The sequence below is a fragment of the Ornithorhynchus anatinus genome, chromosome 18 (genome assembly GCF_004115215.2).
Source record: "Ornithorhynchus anatinus isolate Pmale09 chromosome 18, mOrnAna1.pri.v4, whole genome shotgun sequence".
Lineage (NCBI taxonomy): Eukaryota > Metazoa > Chordata > Mammalia > Monotremata > Ornithorhynchidae > Ornithorhynchus > Ornithorhynchus anatinus.
In genome coordinates this window covers 28,967,444-28,986,801 of record NC_041745.1, presented here as the reverse complement: position 1 = coordinate 28,986,801, position 19,358 = coordinate 28,967,444, and the positions used below count along the sequence as shown (strand labels likewise).

General features: G+C 42.8%; 2 protein-coding genes across 7 annotated transcripts in view; one reads left to right on the top strand and one right to left on the bottom strand.

Annotated features, from left to right (window-relative positions):
• The window catches only part of LOC100082134 (WD repeat-containing protein 19-like), a 63,482-nt gene extending 57,753 nt beyond the window's left edge, over window positions 1-5,729 (bottom strand). For all 4 annotated transcript variants that reach the window (XR_486629.3, XM_007671906.3, XM_029046799.2 and 1 more), the window contains exons 1-5: window positions 5,653-5,729; window positions 4,216-4,307; window positions 3,966-4,031; window positions 1,447-1,572; window positions 11-126 (exon numbers count right to left, since the gene is read on the bottom strand). Coding sequence is in view for 3 of the 4 variants with exons in the window: in XM_007671906.3 (XP_007670096.2) it covers window positions 11-126; window positions 1,447-1,572; window positions 3,966-4,031; window positions 4,216-4,307; window positions 5,653-5,658 (406 nt within the window). In the remaining variant the exon portion in view is untranslated. The remainder of the gene's footprint in view (window positions 1-10; window positions 127-1,446; window positions 1,573-3,965; window positions 4,032-4,215; window positions 4,308-5,652) is intronic.
• A 160-nt stretch (window positions 5,730-5,889) lies between these two features.
• WDR19 (WD repeat domain 19) overlaps window positions 5,890-19,358 on the top strand; it is a 54,441-nt gene continuing 40,972 nt past the window's right edge. For 2 of the 3 annotated variants that reach the window (XM_039914658.1, XM_029046594.2), the window contains exons 1-7: window positions 5,891-5,967; window positions 8,931-9,022; window positions 10,004-10,069; window positions 14,463-14,588; window positions 16,520-16,635; window positions 18,553-18,668; window positions 19,228-19,308. In XM_039914658.1, coding sequence (XP_039770592.1) covers window positions 5,962-5,967; window positions 8,931-9,022; window positions 10,004-10,069; window positions 14,463-14,588; window positions 16,520-16,635; window positions 18,553-18,668; window positions 19,228-19,308 — 603 coding nt within the window. In that variant the 5' untranslated portion in view covers window positions 5,891-5,961. Of the gene's footprint in view, window positions 5,968-8,930; window positions 9,023-10,003; window positions 10,070-14,462; window positions 14,589-16,519; window positions 16,636-18,552; window positions 18,669-19,227; window positions 19,309-19,358 lie in introns of all 3 variants that reach the window. The other variant, XM_039914657.1, reaches the window with a different exon arrangement.

Genomic DNA, 19,358 nt, shown 5'->3' with positions numbered 1-19,358 from the left:
ACTACTTTACCAAGTATAGGGATTTTGCGAGAAGTCTGATGGTTATAAATAAACAAATTTCCCTTTACTGTTCCAATAGCAAGTAAGGTGCCAACTTTTGACCACAGCAGGAAGGACATCTGATCCCTGAAATTTAAAAGCCAAGCTTTAAAAAATGGAATACGTGAATTCTGGAAATAATCGATCGATCCATATTCCGTGCTTTCTCTGTACTACGCGCTTGGGAGAAGTACAATAGTTAGTAGACAAGATCTTGCCCTCAAGGAGCGTACAATCGAGTGGGGAATATAAATAATACAAGAAATTCCATATAGAGGGAAGTAACAAAATTTAAATATATGTATATAAGTGCAATTGTCTGGGGCTGGGGGGGTTTCCTAGGGATACTTCAAAGAACAGAACCCAAGTGCAGAGATGATACAGAAGTGATGAAGTAGGAGTAGAGGGTGAATTCGGGTGAGGAGTTGAGAGGTTAAGTTGAGTTGAGAAAGCTTCCTGAAATGTGATTTTAGGAGGACTTGGGAGATGGGGAAAGCAACATCTACTGGACTGTAAGCCCGTCAAACGACAGGGACTGTCTCTATCTGTTGCCGACTTGTTCATTCCAAGCGCTTAGTACAGTGCTCTGCACATAGTAAGCACTCAATAAATACTGTTGAATGAATGAATGGATGTGAAGAGTGAGGAGTTCCTGGTGGAAAGGAGGGTTTGGGAGAGAGTTCAGCGGTGAGATAAGTGAGAATGAGGCATAGTGAGTACTTTGGCTTGAGAAGAGTGAAGCGTGAAACTTGGGGCATAGTGGGGAAAGGCTAAGGAGGGGGAGAATCCAAACTGAGTGTCATGAAGCCAGTGCCCACGAGTTTCTGCTTAGTGCAGAGAGGAGTGAGTGACCAGTGGAGGTTTTTGAGGAGTGAAGAGGCTTACAAACAAAAAATGTACTTATTCATATTAATGGCTGTCTCCCCTTCTAGACTGTAAGCTCGTTACGGGCAGGGAGCATGTCTGTTTATTGTTATATTGTACTCTCCCCAGCACTAGTACAGTGTTCTGCCTTTATGTAGCTGACAAAAATGAGTTGAGTGCAAGGGTGACACAAAAGGGAAAGGGAGTAGAGGAAATGAGGGCTTAGTCGGGGAAGGCCTTGTGGCAGAGATGGGATAGGATGCAGTGTTCCGATGCAATAGTCGAGCCGGGATATGACACGTGCTTGGCCCAGCGTGGTGGCAATTTGGGCGGAGAGGAAGGTCTGCTATGCTTTGCTCCATTTCTCCCATTCTTACCATCTATGGGCATTATTTCATACTATTATTACACTTTCCTCTCTCCATCTGGTGCCCTCTGAGTTCTAAATATGAGCTTTCTTTCCCACTGGACTGGCTTGTCTACAGAAGCATGTGTGGTTTTTAAAAATCACTTATAAAATGAGAGAAACCAAACCTTTCTTACCTCATGCCGCTATCCAATTGACTGATTTTATCTGTGTTAGCATCCCACAGGTAGATGCAGGTGGATTTTTCAGCAATTACTGCTAAAGTGTCTCCGTCAACATCCCAATCCATAGCAACGCAAGTGCTTGAAAATGAAGGTGAAAAGGAGCCGTGTTTAACGATTTGCAAATACTGGTTTGGGGGTGAATGTTCATTCTGGGATAATACTACATTTTAATTTCAATTATACTGCATTTTTATTTCAATTTGTCAAATGTAATTGAATGTCCATCATGAATAAGGACTATCAGGCTGTATAGTCTAGGAGTTATTCAGTTCTAGAACCCTAGAGTTCAGTTCTTCATGATCCTTGCATATGAAATCAGTTTTTCCATGGTATCCCAGCTCCGCCACTTGTCAGCTGTGTGACTGTGGGTAAGTCACTTAACTTCTCTGTGCCTCAGTTCCCTCATCTGTAAAATGGGGATTAACTTTGAGCCTCACGTGGGACAACCTGATTACCCTGTACCTACCCCAGCACTTAGAACAGTGCTCTGCACATAGTAAGCACTTAACAAATACCAACATTTTTTTTTATGTATTGAGCGCTTACTGAGCACTGTACTCGGTGCTTGGGAGAGTACAACACAGCAGAGTCGGTAGACACATTACCTGCCCACAAGGAGCTTATAGCCTCCAGAGCTCAGACTATAGAACCAGGATTCTGAGGGAACGCACCCAGCTGTTTTTCCTGACATCACATGGCATTCTCTTGGGATAGAGGAGTGTTGGGGGAAGAATCATCTTTCATTCCCTAACAGCTTTCTACCAAAATATGCAATGGAATGACATATTATGGAAGAATTGAGCTTATTTATTCCTGGCACCAAGAACAATCTGAAGAATGCCTGCTCAGGTTTCTCTTTTCTCTTTCAGCTCCCCATACTCATTTGCCTTTTCCCCCTTACCTCTCCTCCCACGGGTAACAGAGCTTTCTTCTTGCCCCCTTTTCTATTTGGAAGTACCATCTTCCACTCTATAGCGACCAGTTTATATTACTCTCAGACTTCAAAATCCATAAGTAGTCTCTCTTCCATAAAGCTTCCTACATTAAGTTCCAAGGAATGACATCCATACATCCATACCTAGCAAGCCAGTCCCCTCTGCTGGGAAAGCAGTGAGGCCTGGTGATTCTGGAAGCAAAGGCTCTACCTGGTTTACCACCTGCCTGCTGTGTGAACTTGGGCAGGTCACTTAACTTCTCTGTGACTTTGAACCCTGCCTTGGACAGGGACTGTGTCCAACTCGATTATTTTCTATCTATCCCAGTACTTAGTACAGTGCTTGGCAAAAAGTAAGTGCTTAATAAATAATAATATTATAATAATCATTACACATCATTATAATAATATATAGTTGATATAATAGTAATAATTTTAAAAAAAATTCTAGGAAAGAGAGCAAGCATGATAAAAGCCAAAGAATAGAATAAAGGACAAAGACTTAAAGAGAGAAATAGCTACTTTCCTTGGCTTCATGCTGTTTACTGTAGGCAACTAAGTTTTTGTTCAATAAGTTGTTCAGTTTGTAACCAAAATACATGTTTATTCTAAACTGGCATTTTAATGGGACTATTCTGTTTCGCCACTAAAATGTAGATTTCTTTACAAAATATTTACTAAATATTTGATGCTGGGTAATATCACAGTTTGGCTTGTGCCCGATATTTACCTTTAATTAGTTAGGAATGAATGTATGCAAGGTAAAACAATCTTATTAGTATTATTATTATATTTGTTAAGGGCTTACTATATGTGAAGCACTGTACTGAGTGTTGGAGAAAATACAAGATACTATAGCAGAAACCGTCCTCATTCTACACAGGGCTCAAAGTGTAAGTAGGAATAAGGATTTAATCCCCATTTTTCAGATGAGGAAACTGAGGCATGGAGCAAAGAAGTGACCTGCCCAGAGTACCAAAGCAGGGAGCTGGCAGAGCTGGGATTAGAACCCGAGTCCTGTAACTCCCAACCCTCTTTCCACTAAGCTACGCTGCTTCTCACGCTTCTCTACGTGGCAGAAAAGGACACTCGATAAATTACATTTGGAATATTGGTCATTTGTGTGTCATTAAATCAGTCCTGGAATGAAATATTAATTTTTCTTATTACAAATGTAAATAAATCAAATAATATTAGGATCTATGTATGCTCGTGGTTCAAGTGCTTAGTACAGTAATCTGCACCCAGTAAGTGCTCGATTAATAACATTAATTGTTAAAGTGGGCATTTGGAGAAAAGCATGAGAAGTCTTACAGATAACAAAGGGGCTATTTAGTGCAGGGCCCAACCTAGGTGACAGTGCATTAGATCTGAACATGTTAATCTTCAGCACTAAAATAGGCTCAGTGTTTCCATTTTTGTGAATTGCCTACTGCGGCTCACCCTCTTGGCATCAAATAAATGCAGTTCCATCTATATCTAATTGATGTGCATAATGCCCAAAATAAATTAAATCTAAAAATATTGATCTACTCACCCTTGTAAGTTTATTTCATTCTTCATTAGACCGTGGCGATCAAAAATCTTTAAGGTGGAACCAGCTCTAAAAGATCAAAACAGTCCATGAAGTACAGATAGGAAGATTTACCAACTTTTCAATAACCAATCAGGCTCCGTCGATAATTTTTGTTAATGGTAAAATAATTTTTGAGCTGCTTTCACATTTGTTTCCAGTACATTCCATTTAAAGGAGAGATTGGTCATTCCGAATAATTCTATTTTCTTACCCAGCTACTGCAATGTAGTTTCCTTGGGTTTTCTGCCATTTGAACTGTATAGGAGCGCCAAGCAGAGACTTTTCTTGGAGAATAAATACTTGCTGGAAAAAAGCGAAGTTAAAAATGCTTCCTTAATGTCATAAAAATCTCAGGGATATTAAAATACAGGGATTTCCAAAGGAAACACTGGTTTTTCTCAAGTGATGAGCCTGTAATTTGCTGGCCACCCCTCGGTAGAAAAGGTATCTGGTGGATGCTTTGCAGTGGACCTTGGTTTTAAATCTGCATCTCCCTTTCACGAAGTCTTTCTGGTCAGGCCACCATGAGGAGCTTTAGTCTTGACCGAGGAAGGGCATTCACTTGGAGGATCCCAGGGCCCAGGAATTCAGGAATTGTCAGAGAGGCCTACCAATCAATCGATCAACCAGTGAAATTTATTGAGTGCTTATTGTGAGCAGCACACTTTACTAAAAACTTGAGAGTGAAAAATATAACCGAATTAGGGAAGCAGTGTTTCCTAGTGAACAGAGCATGGACCTGCGAGTCAGAAGGACCTGGGTTCTGATCCCAGCTCCATCACTTGTCTGCTGGGTGACTTTGGGCAGGTCACTTTGCTTCTCTGTGCCTCAGTTCCTCATCTGTAAAATGGGGCTTAAGACTGTGAACCCCATGTGGGATAGTATCGTGCTCTGTATACGGTAGATACTCAGTGTCAATCAGTGGTATTTATTAAGTGCTTCCTGTGTGCAGAACTCTGTATTAAGCTCTTGGGAAAGTACCGTAGTTGGTGGGCACAATCCCTGCCCGCAAGGATTTTATGGTCCAGAGGAGGAGACAGTCATTAAAATAGATAGGGAAAATGGGAATTTGAGGATATTTACGTAAGTTCTGTGAAGTGACTTGGCCATAGTTACCCAGCTGCCAAGGGGCAGAGCTGGGATGAATAATAATGTTGGTATTTAAGCACTTACTATGTGCAGAGCACTGTTCTAAGCACAGGGGCAGATACAGGGTCATCAGCTTGTCCCACGTGAGGCTCCCAGGCTTCATCCCCATTTTACAGATGAGGTCACTGAGGCACGAAGAAGTGAAGTGACTTGCCCACAGTTACCCAGCCGACAAGTGACAGAGCGGGGATGAATAATAATGTTGGTATTTGTTAAGCGCTTACTATGTGCAGAGCACTGTTCTAAGCGCTGGGGCAGATCCGGGGGCATCAGGTTGTCCCACGTGAGGCTCCCAGGCTTCATCCCCATTTGACAGAGGAGGTCACTGAGACCCAGAGAAGGGACTGGCCCACAGTCACCCAGCTGCCAAGGGGCAGAGGGGGAATTCGAACCCATGACCTCGGACTCCCCAGCCCGGGCTCTTTCCACCGAGCCACGTGAATGACTAAACGGCTCGGTCAGTCCCCCGGGGCGCCCCTGGCAAAGGGCCGCCGGCCACCTTCATCGTCCCTGTTGGCCTCCAGGGCCTGTCCTTCTCCTCCTCCTCCTCCCGCCGCGCAGACGCAGTTGACTAACTGGCCGTCCCCCCCGCCCAAGGGCGAGGAGGCGGGCCGCGTCACGTGACCTCTCCCCCCCTTCTGATTGGCCAGGCCGCCCTCCTCCTCCCCCCGCCCCCCGCCGTCTCCCCGGTGATGGGGACGCGTCTGCCGCCGGCGGGGAGGAGGCGGTTGGCGCCTGCGCAGAAGCGGTCGGCCTGGGCTCGGGGCCGGTCCTTGTCGGCCACCTACCGAGGCGGCCCGTTGGCGGGATGAAGGTAAATCCCCCCCCCTCCCTCCCCGGTCGAACCGTTTGGGGGGAAGTTTCCGTTTGCAATGCAGTTGCCCGGCCAGCGTCGCGGGAGCCAGAGCAGCCGCGGGGGCGGATCCGTCACCGCCCGGCCTCGGTGGGCACAGGCCTCGTTGGGCCAGGGAGGATCTCAGCGGTCTGATGGTGAAGAAAACAGTTGCTTAGCTTTGTGTTGCCCCGCACTTTTTTAAAAGCAGAATTGGAGGGGTCTTTGGGTAACAATCACCTAGTGCTTTGCCACTTTTGAACCAGCTTTCACTACATTACACCGTGGCTTTCTCATGAGAAGGTGTGACTTCAAGAGTGCTTTGAAGGTGGGGAGAGCTTCAAATTTGAAGGCCAAAGGAGTTCCTAGCTCGGGGACGGGTGTGGGGGTTCAGAAAGGGGTGTCTGCTGGGGAAAGTGTGCCTTTGGAAAAGGGAATGGTGGATTGGAGCCAGTCTAAACCCAGAGAACAGGCAGAGCAGAGGCTGACTTGAGTCCTGAGATTGAGGTCAAGTTGATGACTAAAGCTGGGTAATCTAGTCCTAGTTTTCTTAGAAAGGGGTTGCTGAGTTACTACTGTGTTCGGAAACTACGCTATTGCGCTTAGCACTGGCTCTGGTAGACCTGGCTTAACCTGGATCTCATGGCAATAGGCAAGAACCCTACACTGCTGGATTCCATAGCTTGTTTTTCATCACTGTCCCTACCCATGCACCATATCTGGAGGTGATGGGGAAAGGACACAACCCTGAAAATTCTCTTTTTTTCAACTTCAGACCCTCATTTAGGGTAATGTGGCACATTCACCTTAGTTGTCCAGGCCAATGTAGTGTCATTTTTGAATCTAGTGGATCCTCTTGTCTGTCAATCAGTCAGTGGTATCTATTGAGCGCTTGCTTTGTGCAGAGCACCATTCTAAGCATTGGAGAGTACACCATAACGGAGTTGGTAGTCATGTTCCCTAACCACAGGGAGATTAAAATAAATTGTGGTTATGTACATAAGTGCTGTGGGGCTGAGGGTTGGGTGAATATCAAGTGCTTAATGGGTACAGAACTAAGTGTATAGGTGATGCAGAAGGGGGAGGGAGTAGAGAAGACGAGGGCTTAGTCGGAGAAGGCCTTTTGTGGAAGATGTGATTTTTGATAAGACTTTGAGGGAGGGCAGAGTGATGGGCTGTCCGATATGAAGGGGGAGGGAATCCCAGGCCAGAGTCAGGGGATGGGCAAGGGATTATGGTGAGGTAGACAAGATCGAAGTACAGTTAGTAGAGTGGTTTTAGAGGAGTGAAGTGTCAGGCTGGGTTCTGATAGGGCATCAATAAGGTAAGGTGGAAGGGGGGAGCTGATTGAGCACTTTAAAGTTGGTAGAAAGGAGCTTCTTTTTGATGTAGAGGAGGTTAGGCAATTGCTGGAGATTCTTGAGGAATAGGGAGATGCGGACTATAATCTTGTTTAGAAAAACTGTCGTGGGAACAGAGTGAAATAAGGGCTGGAGAGGGAAGATTCAGGAGACTGATATAGTTAAGGTGGGTTATAAGTGCTTGGATCAGTGTTGTGGCAGTTTGGTTGGAGAGGAAAGGGTGGACTTTAACAATATTGTAAAGGTAGAACTGACAAGATTTGGTGACAGATTGAAGGTGTGGGTTGACAGAGAGATGAGTTGAGATTAATACCATGGTAATGGACTTGTCAGAAGGAAGTGATGCCGCCTAGGGATGGGGAAAGACAGGATTTGGATGAGAAGATGAGGCATTCTGATTTGGACGTGTTAAATTTTGAGTCTGTCACGTCGTCGGAACTGTCGAAGAGTGAGGCAGCTCCTTCGTCTCCCATGGAGCTGCTGATTTAGAACTGTGGCAATTGAAGGGTTCTTCAGCTTCCTGAGTATCTTCATACAGTGACTCTTTTGAGCCTCCTCCCATCTCCTCTTTGCTACGTGTCACAACTCTTCTGGAGAAGATGTGATTTCAGGAGGCTTTTGAAGTTAAAGTAGACCTCCGGGATTGCCAAATTTGATGGAGGGAACCCCAGGCGTTTGGGAAAGTTTGTGAACAAGAGACTGGCGGTGGAGAGATAACAAAGCTCTGAGTAGTTATACCTGGCAGCTCTATCATGTCCCACTTTCCCACTGGGCTTAAGGAGTGAGCTCCTCTCGGGAAATGCCCATGTACTCATTATCTGCAATTTGCCCAGCCTGATGCCCTGTGCTGTTTGGATTTGGAAAAGGAAAGAGGAGAAAAGGTTCCTGTTCTTGAGAAGTTTACAGTCATGGCTTTGAAGGTCATTAAATTTTAAAATGAGTAGAGGATTTTAAAAGCTGTAGATTTTCACTGAAATATTGGAAATTTTTACCTGTTACTTAAAAAAAAAAAAGTTAACGTCAACAGCCCGGAAAATCACATCAGGCCAACAGACTGAGCAGAGATTCTAGTTAAAAGACCTGCTAATACCTTGTCATTTAGAGTTGACATCTGATTATTCTATTATTAAAAGAACTTAAGTGCTTCTAAGTTCTGGGGAAGATAGATGCAAGGTAATCAGGTTGGACACATCTGATTATTCTATTATTAATAGTACTTAAGTGCTTCTAAGTTTGGGGGAAGATAGATGCAAAGTAATCAGGTTGGACACAATCCCTGTCCTATGTGGGGCTTACATTCTAATTTGGAGGGAATAGGATAATAAACCCCATTTTACAGAAGAGGAAACAGGCACAGAGAAGTGAAGTGACTTGCCCAAGGTCACACAACAGACAAGTGCCGGAGCCAGATTTAGAATCCAGGTCCTCGAACAACCCATGCCGCTTCCAGTGGGCCATGCTGCTTTCCACGCGGGTTTTGTATTATGGAGTGTATTGTCATGAATTTGTTTTGAGGTTTTTTTTTTTACAAATGCTTTAATGTATGATTTTGTTTTAGTAATCTACAATAATTTTTTTTTTCAGCAAGTTTTTACTCTTTCTGAAAAGTCTTTGCTCAGTACTCCAGTTCAGTTCATCTGGCAAAAAACATTAGGCAATTATCTTGCTGTGACAGGGTAAGAAAAATAACATTACTTATATCTCTAATATGGTAAAATGTAATATGGGTTAAAGAGGGGAAGGGAAGTAAGGACAAGGCCAATTTGAACCTGTACAAAGTCTGATTTATAGACTTTTTCAAATGGCAATTTTATACTATCATTATTGTATTTATCCATCCCAATTTTATAGTATTTACCATTTAATAAATTTCAGACCACCCACCCTAGACAGACATTCAGTTGTCTTGTCAGTTCGAGAGAACTCTCCACAAGAAAAATCAGGGAACTTGTAACGATCAGTTCTCCTAAGATCCAGAAACTAGAAACTTCTAATTTCAGTCATTATTTTGAAAGGAAAAAGAAGAAAAGCAGTGGAATGGGAGGCTGGGTTGGGGGTGTTTTCTCTCCCCTTGATGTGAGGAAGCAAAGGAAAAGCTGGACAATTGAAAACACCAATCAGAGACAGGAGGAAGAATTAACCTCTTTCTCATTCTGTTATGGTCTTCTTTTTCTTTTTCTCTCCCTTTCTCCAATCAGTGGACTTTTTCACCTTCTTGCTCCCTACCCTTCTTTCTGTTTTTCTCCCTAATACTCCTGTTAACAGATTCCTGATCACAATCCTGATCACACAGTCTGTTCTTTTCTACATCCCATCCTTCCCTTTCTCTCTGTTTTGCAGGGACCTCTTTGACAGTGCTTTGTCATCCCTTTTTGCTCCCTAATACTTACCTCACAGCCACTACTCTGTTGGTTGTATGTACAGTATTTATAGTGTGGAACAATAATGCTTCAGTTGGAGTCAGAATTAGTGAGACTTAGAATGTCAGTTGTGTAGTATTTTATATTAAATTTGGTCACTCATCCTTGAGTCATCTTCCTTGGCGATAACCCTTTTTGGCAAGAAAGATTAAAGTAGTTTGGTAAATTCTTCATAAGTTTTTAATTTGTAAAACATTTAATAATTTCTCAAATGTCTGTATTCCAATCTGATTTTAGTTCTGATCGTTCCGTAAAAATATTTGATCGCCATGGACAAAAAAGAAGTGAAATTAACCTGCCTGGGTAAGTACCAACAACTTGGTTTTCTATTGCTTTCCTCTTGAACAATCAATGCAATATTAGAATATTTTGGTTTTACATGAAGGCTGTCTTGCTTGATTTTTAGCAAATAAAATTAAGTGTCGTTGAGACTTAAGGCTCCAAGAATGGAACTGAATCATCCAGGATATCAATTTATAACTTTTTGAGGTATTGTTATTAGCTGTGATAGGTAAATAATAGCCAAACTATTTCCCCACGAGCTTCATTCAGTAGTCATTCAGTGAATTAACTCCTTTGCCACAAGTTGTAGCAGTCTTGAGGAGTCAACTTGCCACACCTGTTTTATTGTGACAGCTCTTCTTCCTTTGTCCTCTAGCAGCCTTAATTAAGTACTCCCACCACCTGCTTTGTAGTGTTCTCAATTTTCTGTTCCTCCTCTCCAGGCTGGTGGCTACCATTATTTACTGTTATGTGGAACAAAAAAATATATATATTTTATTTTCCTCTCAAAAATGCCAAAGGGGCCGTCACGTGGTGGAGACAATTACATGAGTACAGCTTTTATTGAGCACGTATTAACATGGTGCTTGGGAAAGTATAACAGAAGCATAAAATAAATTTCCTGCCCTCAAGCAATTTACACTCTCATGGGGAGAGATAGAAAAATATTTGCAAAGGGGATAATGGATAAATTGACAGTACAGTCAATCATACATATGTGCACAGATGTTGAGGCAGGGTATGTGTAAATGCTAAAGGTTTCTTGATGATTGATGGTGATTGATGTGACTTGAATTTGGGGAATTAATCTGGGACGGCTTGATGGAGGAGGTGGGATTTCAAGAGGGTTTTGAAGGTAGGGAGAGCTGAGGTTTGTCCGATTATTCGAGGAAGTTGCAGGCTGATGGAACCAAATGAATGTGGGGGCAGATGCAGGAGAATCTAGAGCAAGGAACAGCTTGGAAGGAATGAAGAGTCAGCTGGAAAGTAGTGGGTGAAGAGAGTCATTAAGTAAGAAGAGAGTGGGTGAAGAGCTGTGAAGCCATTCAAGAGACATTTTTGTTTGCTCAAGGACATGGGACAGTGTGGCCTAGTGGACAGACCTCAGTCCTGGGAGTCAGAGAACCTAGGTTCCAATCCTTCTCCACCACTTGCCTACTGTGTGACCTTGGGCAAGTTACTTAACTTCTTTATGCCACAGTTACCTTATCAGTACAGTGAGGATTGAGACGGTGAGCCCTACGGGTGACACAAAAATCCACCCGGATTAGCTTTCTTCTACCCCAGTACTTAGTAAGTGCTTTATGAACACCATTTTTAAAAAAAGTGGAGGAGAGGAGAAATAAGAAGAATGATGCTTCAAAAAGACTATCCTTATAGCAGTGTGTGTTATAGATTGGAGGGGAAAGAAACTGGAGAAAGGGGTGTCATAGAGGAGGCTAATACAGCAGAGTCACCCAATAATGAAAGCTTGAATTAAGGTGACAGCTGTCTGGGAGGAGAGGAAAGGGGGAATGTGGAGAATGTTATGGAGAAAGGACTTGTAATATTCAGCAGTGACTCAAATGTGAGGGCTAAAAGATATTGAGGAGTTAATGTAGATTAGACTGTAAGCTCGTTGTGAGCAGGGAAAGGCGGCAAATTCTGTTGCATTGTATTCTCCCGAGGGCTCAGTACAGTGCTGTGCACAAAGTAAGCACTCAGTAGATACCATTAATTGATTGGCTGCTAGGGGCTGTGGGGAAGGCCCTCAAGTGACATAATGGCACTTGAATAGTGGTACTGACAGGTGGGAATGTTGGAAGGAAGAGAGAGTTGAGATTGGAGATGAGTAGCTCAGTTTGGGCAGGTTAAGTTTGAGGTGCCAACAGGCCATCCATTCAATTAATGGTATCTACTGAGTGTACTTCCTCTGCCCAGGGCACTGCGAGGCACCTGGAATATTTAATCGAGTAAGTAGGCATGATATTTGCCCTCTTGGAATGTAAAATCTAGTGGATGAAACAGACATTAAAGTAATCAGTGTGGCCTAATGGATAATGCATGGGCCTGGGAGTCAGAGGACCTGGTTTTTAATCTCTGCCACCTACCTGCTGTGTGACCTTGGGCAAGTTACTTAATTCTCTGTGCCTCAGTTTCCTCAATTGTAAAATGGGGATTCAATCCCTGTTCTCCCTTCTACTTAGACTGTGAGCTCCATGAGGGACAGGGAATGTATCTAGCCTACTTAACTTGTATCTACCCCCAGCACTTAGAACAGTGCTTGACACATAGTAAGTAGTTAAAAAATACCATAAAAAAAGTTATGGGTAGGGGAAGCAACTGAGTATTATAGGTAGGGGAAGCAACCAAGTATAAAGATGTGTACATAAGTGCCGAAGGAATGGGGTGAGTACCCAAGTGTTTAGAAAGTACATAGGTGATGCAGTAGAGTAGGAAAATAGCAAGGGGTGATGCAGGGAAGGCTTCCTGAAGGAACTGTGATTCAGTGATCCGTTGGGTGTGAAAAGGGAGGGAGTGTAGAATTAGAGGTGCAATGCCGAGTAAGTGTGAGAGAGAGTGTGAGGATAGGAATTGGTGAGAGACCAGATAGAACGCCTTAAATCCAGTGGGGAAGAGTGTCTGCTTATTGTTGGAATGGATGGGCAACCATTTGAGGAGTGGGGAGATGTGGGCAGAATTATATGAAAGAAAAAAAGATGATGCATCATATGGAGTATGGACTGGAGAGGTACAAAGTTGGAGGCAGGAAGGTGAGCGAGGAGGCTCTTGCAGTAGATGAGGTGGGATGAGACAAGTGCTTGGACCGGTGGGGTAGCAGTTGGATGGAGCGGAAGGGGCAGATTCAGGAGGCAGTTGGGCAGGATTTGGGGACTGGATATGCAGCTTGTGGGAGAGATGAGTCAAGGATAATACCAAGGTTGCAGAATTGCAAGACGGAAAGGATGGTAAACATGGCAAGGAGAAGGTCACTGGTGACCTTGGAGAGAGCAGTGGCAGTGGAGTCAGGGAGATAGAAGCCAGATTGCAAGTGTAAGTGGTGATGCACTAACAGGAGTTGTTTCTCGGAGCTGAAACCTCAGATTGGGAGTTAATCAGTCTTTCCCAATGGGAGATTCCATCATCAACATCTTGGACCCCCTTCATCTGCTACTCCCCAGCCTGGGCTTTATGATTTTTCTAAGACATCCTTCTCTGACTCCTTCCTTTCCCTCCTTCAAGTCTGCCAGGCACAACTTTCCCCACCTTCAAAGCTCTCTTGCAATCTCACCTCTTCTAGGAGGCATTCTCTGATTAGTTTTGGGGTTTTTTTCTCCCCAGCCCTAATTCTCCCTACTGTTACCTCCACACTTATTCAGAGCAACCCATACCAGTTGTATAGAGTATATATCACTTTATGAATTCTACTATCTAAGCACTTTTATTGACTTTTTCTGCTTCTCTGTCTTGGCAGACTCTTTTTCCTCCTAACTAGAGCTAGTATTGTGTGTCTCCGAACAGGGAGATGGAACCATAACAGAGGGTTTGGTTGAGCCAGAAGAAGGCTTTTTTTCCTTACTGGGAAGGCTTAGAGGGGAAGGAGCCTTGAAAGCAGAGAATAGCAGGGGTCTGGGAGATTGGCAAAAGGGGAGAGGGGATAAGAGGCCTGGCTTAGGTAAAATTTCCATTTCTGGAGAGCTTTAACAAAAGAATAGATATCTGTCTACCTTAAAAGGCTAAATCAGATGATTTCTTGTTCCTCTATCATTCTATGATTAGTCTTTGATTCCTCTGTTTTGCCACCATTGTACCCCAAGACTTTTCTTAATTAACTTGTCATCTCCTAAATCTCAGTAGGAAATTCATTCTTAATCACTCCATCTTCTAAGGATATCACACTTTGAAATCTTTTAACTTGTGGCATTTCAGAAGACTTAAAAATGTGATATTATTAGATTGGGAGCCCCCGTTGGGCTCGAGACTATGTCTGATCTGATTATCCTGAATCAATCCCAGCACAGCTCTGTATATTTAAATATTATCATAATCCCATCCCAGTTGGGTATTTATGGGTTAACATTTTGCTGAAATTGCCTGTCTTCTTTTCTCTTTTTAAAAAGGGCCCTTACAAGGTCCATTTGATCATCTTAACATGTAAATAAACAATTGATTTAAAAGATGCAAAGTAATTAAGATTAAATCAAATCACTATAGTTATTGTAAGAATCTCATTTTAGAGATGATGTTTAAAACAGTGTGACATATAGTTTGAGGGTTTTTTTCCTCCCTCCCTCCCACCCCTCAGCGATCAGCCAGCCATTAAATAAGCTGGTGGCCTTCGTGGGAGTTCACTCGGCGAGGTATGGGCTTCTAACACAACCTTTTCTGAATCCCTATTGATGTTTCTGTTTATCATGTTCTCCTTTCGTAAAAGCAACTGTGTTGCCATGGATTGGGATAAAGATGGAGATATCCTAGCTGTGATTGCTGAGAAATCGAGTTTCATCTACCTATGGGATGCTAACACCAGTAAAACCAGCCAGCTGGATAGCGGCATGAGGTAAGAATAGCTTTTACAATACTGGTGGATAAAACATATGTTTTTAAATTCCTGGATGCAGATCGGGTCAAAGCATAGCCTTTTAAAGTACTTTTGTTTTTATTTGGGCTTTGACCATATTTCTCTAGGAGTTAACAGGACCTTTTGCCTTCAGTGACGAATTGGGCTGTTTTAAACAGAGAATTATGGGCCAATAAATCATGGCAGAACTATTAATAGTAGCTCTCAGGAAGCACTCTCAGAAACTCTTGAAGGTGGAGAACAATTTTCCTTAATCTGGCTTGAAGAGCGTTAAGAAATTCCTTATAAACTGTGGTCTTTAATAAAAAAAAAATAGCTGCTCTTGCTAGCTTCAAGTCCAAATTAGTTGCCCCAATTTAGTTGAGAGTATAAGTAGTCAGTTTGTATTACTGTTTAATGTTGTTTAGTCAAGATTACCAAAGCACTCAATCAGCTTGCCCCATCCTACCTCACCTCACTAATTTACTACAGTCCAGTTCGCACACTCCACTCCTCTAGCACCAGTTCACTTAGTCTTTTTGTGCCCCAATCTCATCTCTTTTGCCTCTGACCCCTTTTAACACGTCCTCCCTCTAATCTGGAACTCCCTCCCCCTTCATATATGCCAGACCACCATTTTCTTCACCTTTGAAGCATTGCAAAGATCACATCTCCTCCAAGAGGCCTCCCCCAATTAAGCCCCCTTTTCCCTAGCTCGCTCTCCCTTCTGTGTCATTTATGTACTTCAGTCTGTGACCTTAGTACAGTGCTCTGCACATAATAAGTGCTCCGTAAGTATGACTGATTCATTCCCTGAATTACTTTTCTCAAAAATGGTGGTGGGATAGATGTGATCTGTTAGGGGGCATGAATTGGGCGTGAGAGCTGAGCTGAGCTGCCTGGAGCAGTCGAGGGGGTTTCAGCAGAGGAAGTACTAACCTGCAAAATGTTGCATATGATGGAATTATGTTACGGAGCAAGTGGAACGTGGCCGCGGGGGAGGGCAATCTTTGCCTCACATCAGAGTGTTTGAATATCTGAAACTGGCCCCAGGCATGCCCTGTCAATCACTCCTGAAGAAGCCGATTCATGAGGTGACATCAGTTGGAGCCAGTTCTTTTCTTCAACTTGGGCTCCGTGGTCTCAGAGATGCCCCCATCGTCACCATCTTCTAGAAGAAGGATAAACAATGAGAACGTTCCTGACAATCAAACAATGCTCCTAACTCCTCTCCAGTGCCAGCAAGATCTTAGCCAAGTCCTAATGGGCCAGCTATTTAAGAATGCTGTTGACTGCACACTCCCAGAATTTCAGAGTTTTCAAATCATAGTGGAACACAACTCATATGATCTTTGCAGTGTGTCAGATATGGGAGACGAGAGCATCACCAAGAGCTCTGTGTAGTTTTCTTTGACCAAATAAGTATATCTTGGACTCTAGAAATTGCCTAGTAAATTTATTTGCCTGGAAATTTCATTAAAATTCTGAGCCTAGTCAATCAATAGTTATTGAGCACCTTCTGCAGGCAGAGCACTGTACTAAGCAAATGGTAAAGTACAATAGAATTACTAGTCCAGATCCCTGCCCACAAAGAGATTACAGTATAGTGGGGTAGAGATAGATGCTATAAAATAAATCAAAGTTAGGAGGAGGAAAGGAGGTAAGTGCATATCCACTCCACAGAGTTAGTAAATGCATAAAGCTCACACTCAAACAGATCCATTGGTAAGCAGTTGGAACTCCAAGTTGCTACCTCCTGAAGAATTTTAGAAGGGGCTAGGAGAAGGGAAGGGAACTTAATTTCTATTGTTCTAAGCTGTAATTTTTGGCAGTCAGTCTTCTGAGGTCATGGTTGAAATGTTTGAGTTAATGGATGCTTTTAAAAGTTGGTGTCTGGTTTTTTGATGTGATCTATGTTTTTCATATTTTAGGGATCAAATGTCTTTTCTAGTTTGGTCAAAAGCTGGGGCTATTCTGGCTGTTGGAACCGTTAAGGGAAATTTGCTTATTTACAATCGTCAGACTTCTCGCAAGATTCCTATCCTAGGTAGGTTTTAATTTTAAAAATGATAATGGGAATTGACAGTGAATGCCCTTTAAATAATTGTTTTGATATCCTAAATAGTATATATTGGCCTGAAAATACAGTGATCTAGGCCACTTCTGAAGTACCTGATTTTTTTTTGCCCTCTCATTCAAAGTGATCTTAACTCATGTGTAGCTTGAGAGTGTGAATATTGAACTCATGTTTTCTTAGTTTTTGCAGACAGTTAATAAGTCTAGTTTGAAAAGCGAAACCCATTGTAGAGCTGTTGAGATGAAACTAAGCACCTAGAGAGTCAGGAATTCTAAGGCTATAAATCTGTTCAGCAGCTGATTATCTCCATGATCTCCAGGAATCTCCAGGAATGTAGATTCCTCTCCTAAGTCCCAGAAGGCAAAGGGGGAAAAGCAGGCTTTGTATACCCTGCATTCCCTCTCAAAACTTGCCATGGAGGCAGTTGAGTGTAGATTTGGAGAGCCCCAGCTTTTTCTGGGGCAAGATTGTTGACTGGAAGACGTACTCTTCACCCCTTGGAAATGCAACCATCTGACCTGCTGTCCCCAGGCCCATGGCAGGATGTCACAAGCCTGCTCCCAAGAACCTTTTCCCTAAGAGGACTGGACCAGGCATGGTTGTGCCTCCATTTTAAGTGAGGGATCGGAGTCAAATGTTTCCCAATTTAACACTTCATGAAGACCCCTAGTTGTCCTGGCTTTTATGGGCCCATCACCAAATATGGGGTTGCCTCTGAAGAACTTGGGAAAGTCATTAACCTTTCTGTGCTTCAATTTCATCCTAGATGAAATTGGGGCCAATAATAACCTGCCTTTCCCTCTTTCTCAAGAGTGGTTGGGAGGTTAAAGTGATTGTGAAAGCAGTTTCGGAAAACTCAAAAGTGCTCTACAAGTAAAAGATTCTTGCTAAAATGTGATAGTTGCATCTTTGAAGGCACTTGTGTTTTCCAAAAATAGCTTCATGTTGTTAATGTTGGTATTTGTTAAGCGCTTACTATGTGCAGAGCACTGTTCTAAGCGCTGGGGGAGATACAGGGTAATCAGGTTGTCCCACGTGAGGCTCACAGTTAATCCCCATTTTACAGATGAGATCACTGAGGCCCAGAGAAGTTAAGTGACTTGCCCACAGTCACACAGCTGACAAGTGGCAGAGCAGGAATCATTTCAATGGGACATTTCAGGGGTTTCAGGAAAGGTAGTTTGAAAATAATTGAAATGGTGAATGAGGAGGTTAGTCATCACCTGACCTCATACTTCACTCCTCTAGTGCCAGCCTACTCACTGTACCTACCTTGATCTCTTCTATCTCGCCATCAACCCCTTGCCCAAGTCCTGCCTGTGGCCCAAAACCCCCTCCCTCTTCATATCCCCCACTCTCCCCACCTCTCAAAACCTTATTAAAAACACATCTCGTCCAAGAGACCTTTCCTAAATCCTCATTTCCTCTTCTCCTAATCCCTTCTGCATCACACTTACACTTGAATTTGCACTCTTTATTCACCCCCACCCCCTGAGCCTTACAGCAGTTATGTACTTATCTCATTATATTAAGGTCCATCTCCCCCTGTAGACTGTAAGTTGTGGACGGGGAACGTGCCGACCAACTCTGAAGTATTGACTCTCCCAAGTGCTTAGTGCAGTGCTCTGCACATAGTAAGCACACAACATACCATTGATTGATTGATAAATTGGTTGATTGATTGTTGATGACCTTTGAAGATTTTTGTTTGTGAAACCATGTTTCCAAATGCTTAGTACAATGCTCTGCACACAGTAAGTACTCAATAAATTGCCATTAACTGATTTTTAATGCTAAAACTTTGTTGCTTTTTGATGCTTTGCACACAGTAAGCGCTTAGTAAATATGACTGAATGAATGAATGAATGAAAACTCTTAATTTTTCAGGGAAGCATACCAAGCGGATCACATGTGGCTGTTGGAGTTCTGAAAATCTGCTTGCATTAGGTAGTGAAGATAAAATGGTCACAGTTAGTAATCAGGAAGGTGACACTATAAGACAGGTAAATAAGCCATCCCTGCTTTGAGCAGTTACATTTACATTTCACCTAAAATTAAACTTTTGCCCAATTCAGTCATAACAGCACAAACTCACTATAGGAAATAAATGTCTGATCATTTGTTATTTGTTATTATTTATTATCTGGAGTTTCATGATTGGGACACACACCCATAGAGCATGCCCACAGACTGGAAGGAAAATTCAGTTCAGTAATGCCATGATGAAATTAATTTTTAGCATTTTTTAAGGGTGCCTTTGTCTTTAGAGCTGGTAGAAGCAATTTCAGATTCCAAGTTTTTTATATTTTTGCTTCAAAACTATTTCTTGTTAAATAGCAAGGAAACATTACATCAATTTCGCTAATGGTGTCCTATTATTCATTCAATCGTATTTTAGATTTTTTCATGTTACGTAAAGCCTGGCCTCTGAAATTCTTTGCATTTATTTTTAGGCTTGCAGAAACAGCCAGGGAATTTTGTGCTAAAATCAATAGCCTTCCTATCAAACTCCCAACCGAGTCCCAGTTTTCTGCCTCTTTCCTAATTTTGTCTTCTCTGTAGACTCCAGTGAGATCAGAGCCTAGTGCTATGCAGTTCTCAATGATGAAGACTGATGACAGAACCTCTGGGACAGAAAGCACGGTAAGGCTTCAAATTGAAACCCATGTCCTACCCCTCTTGATGCTTTTGTT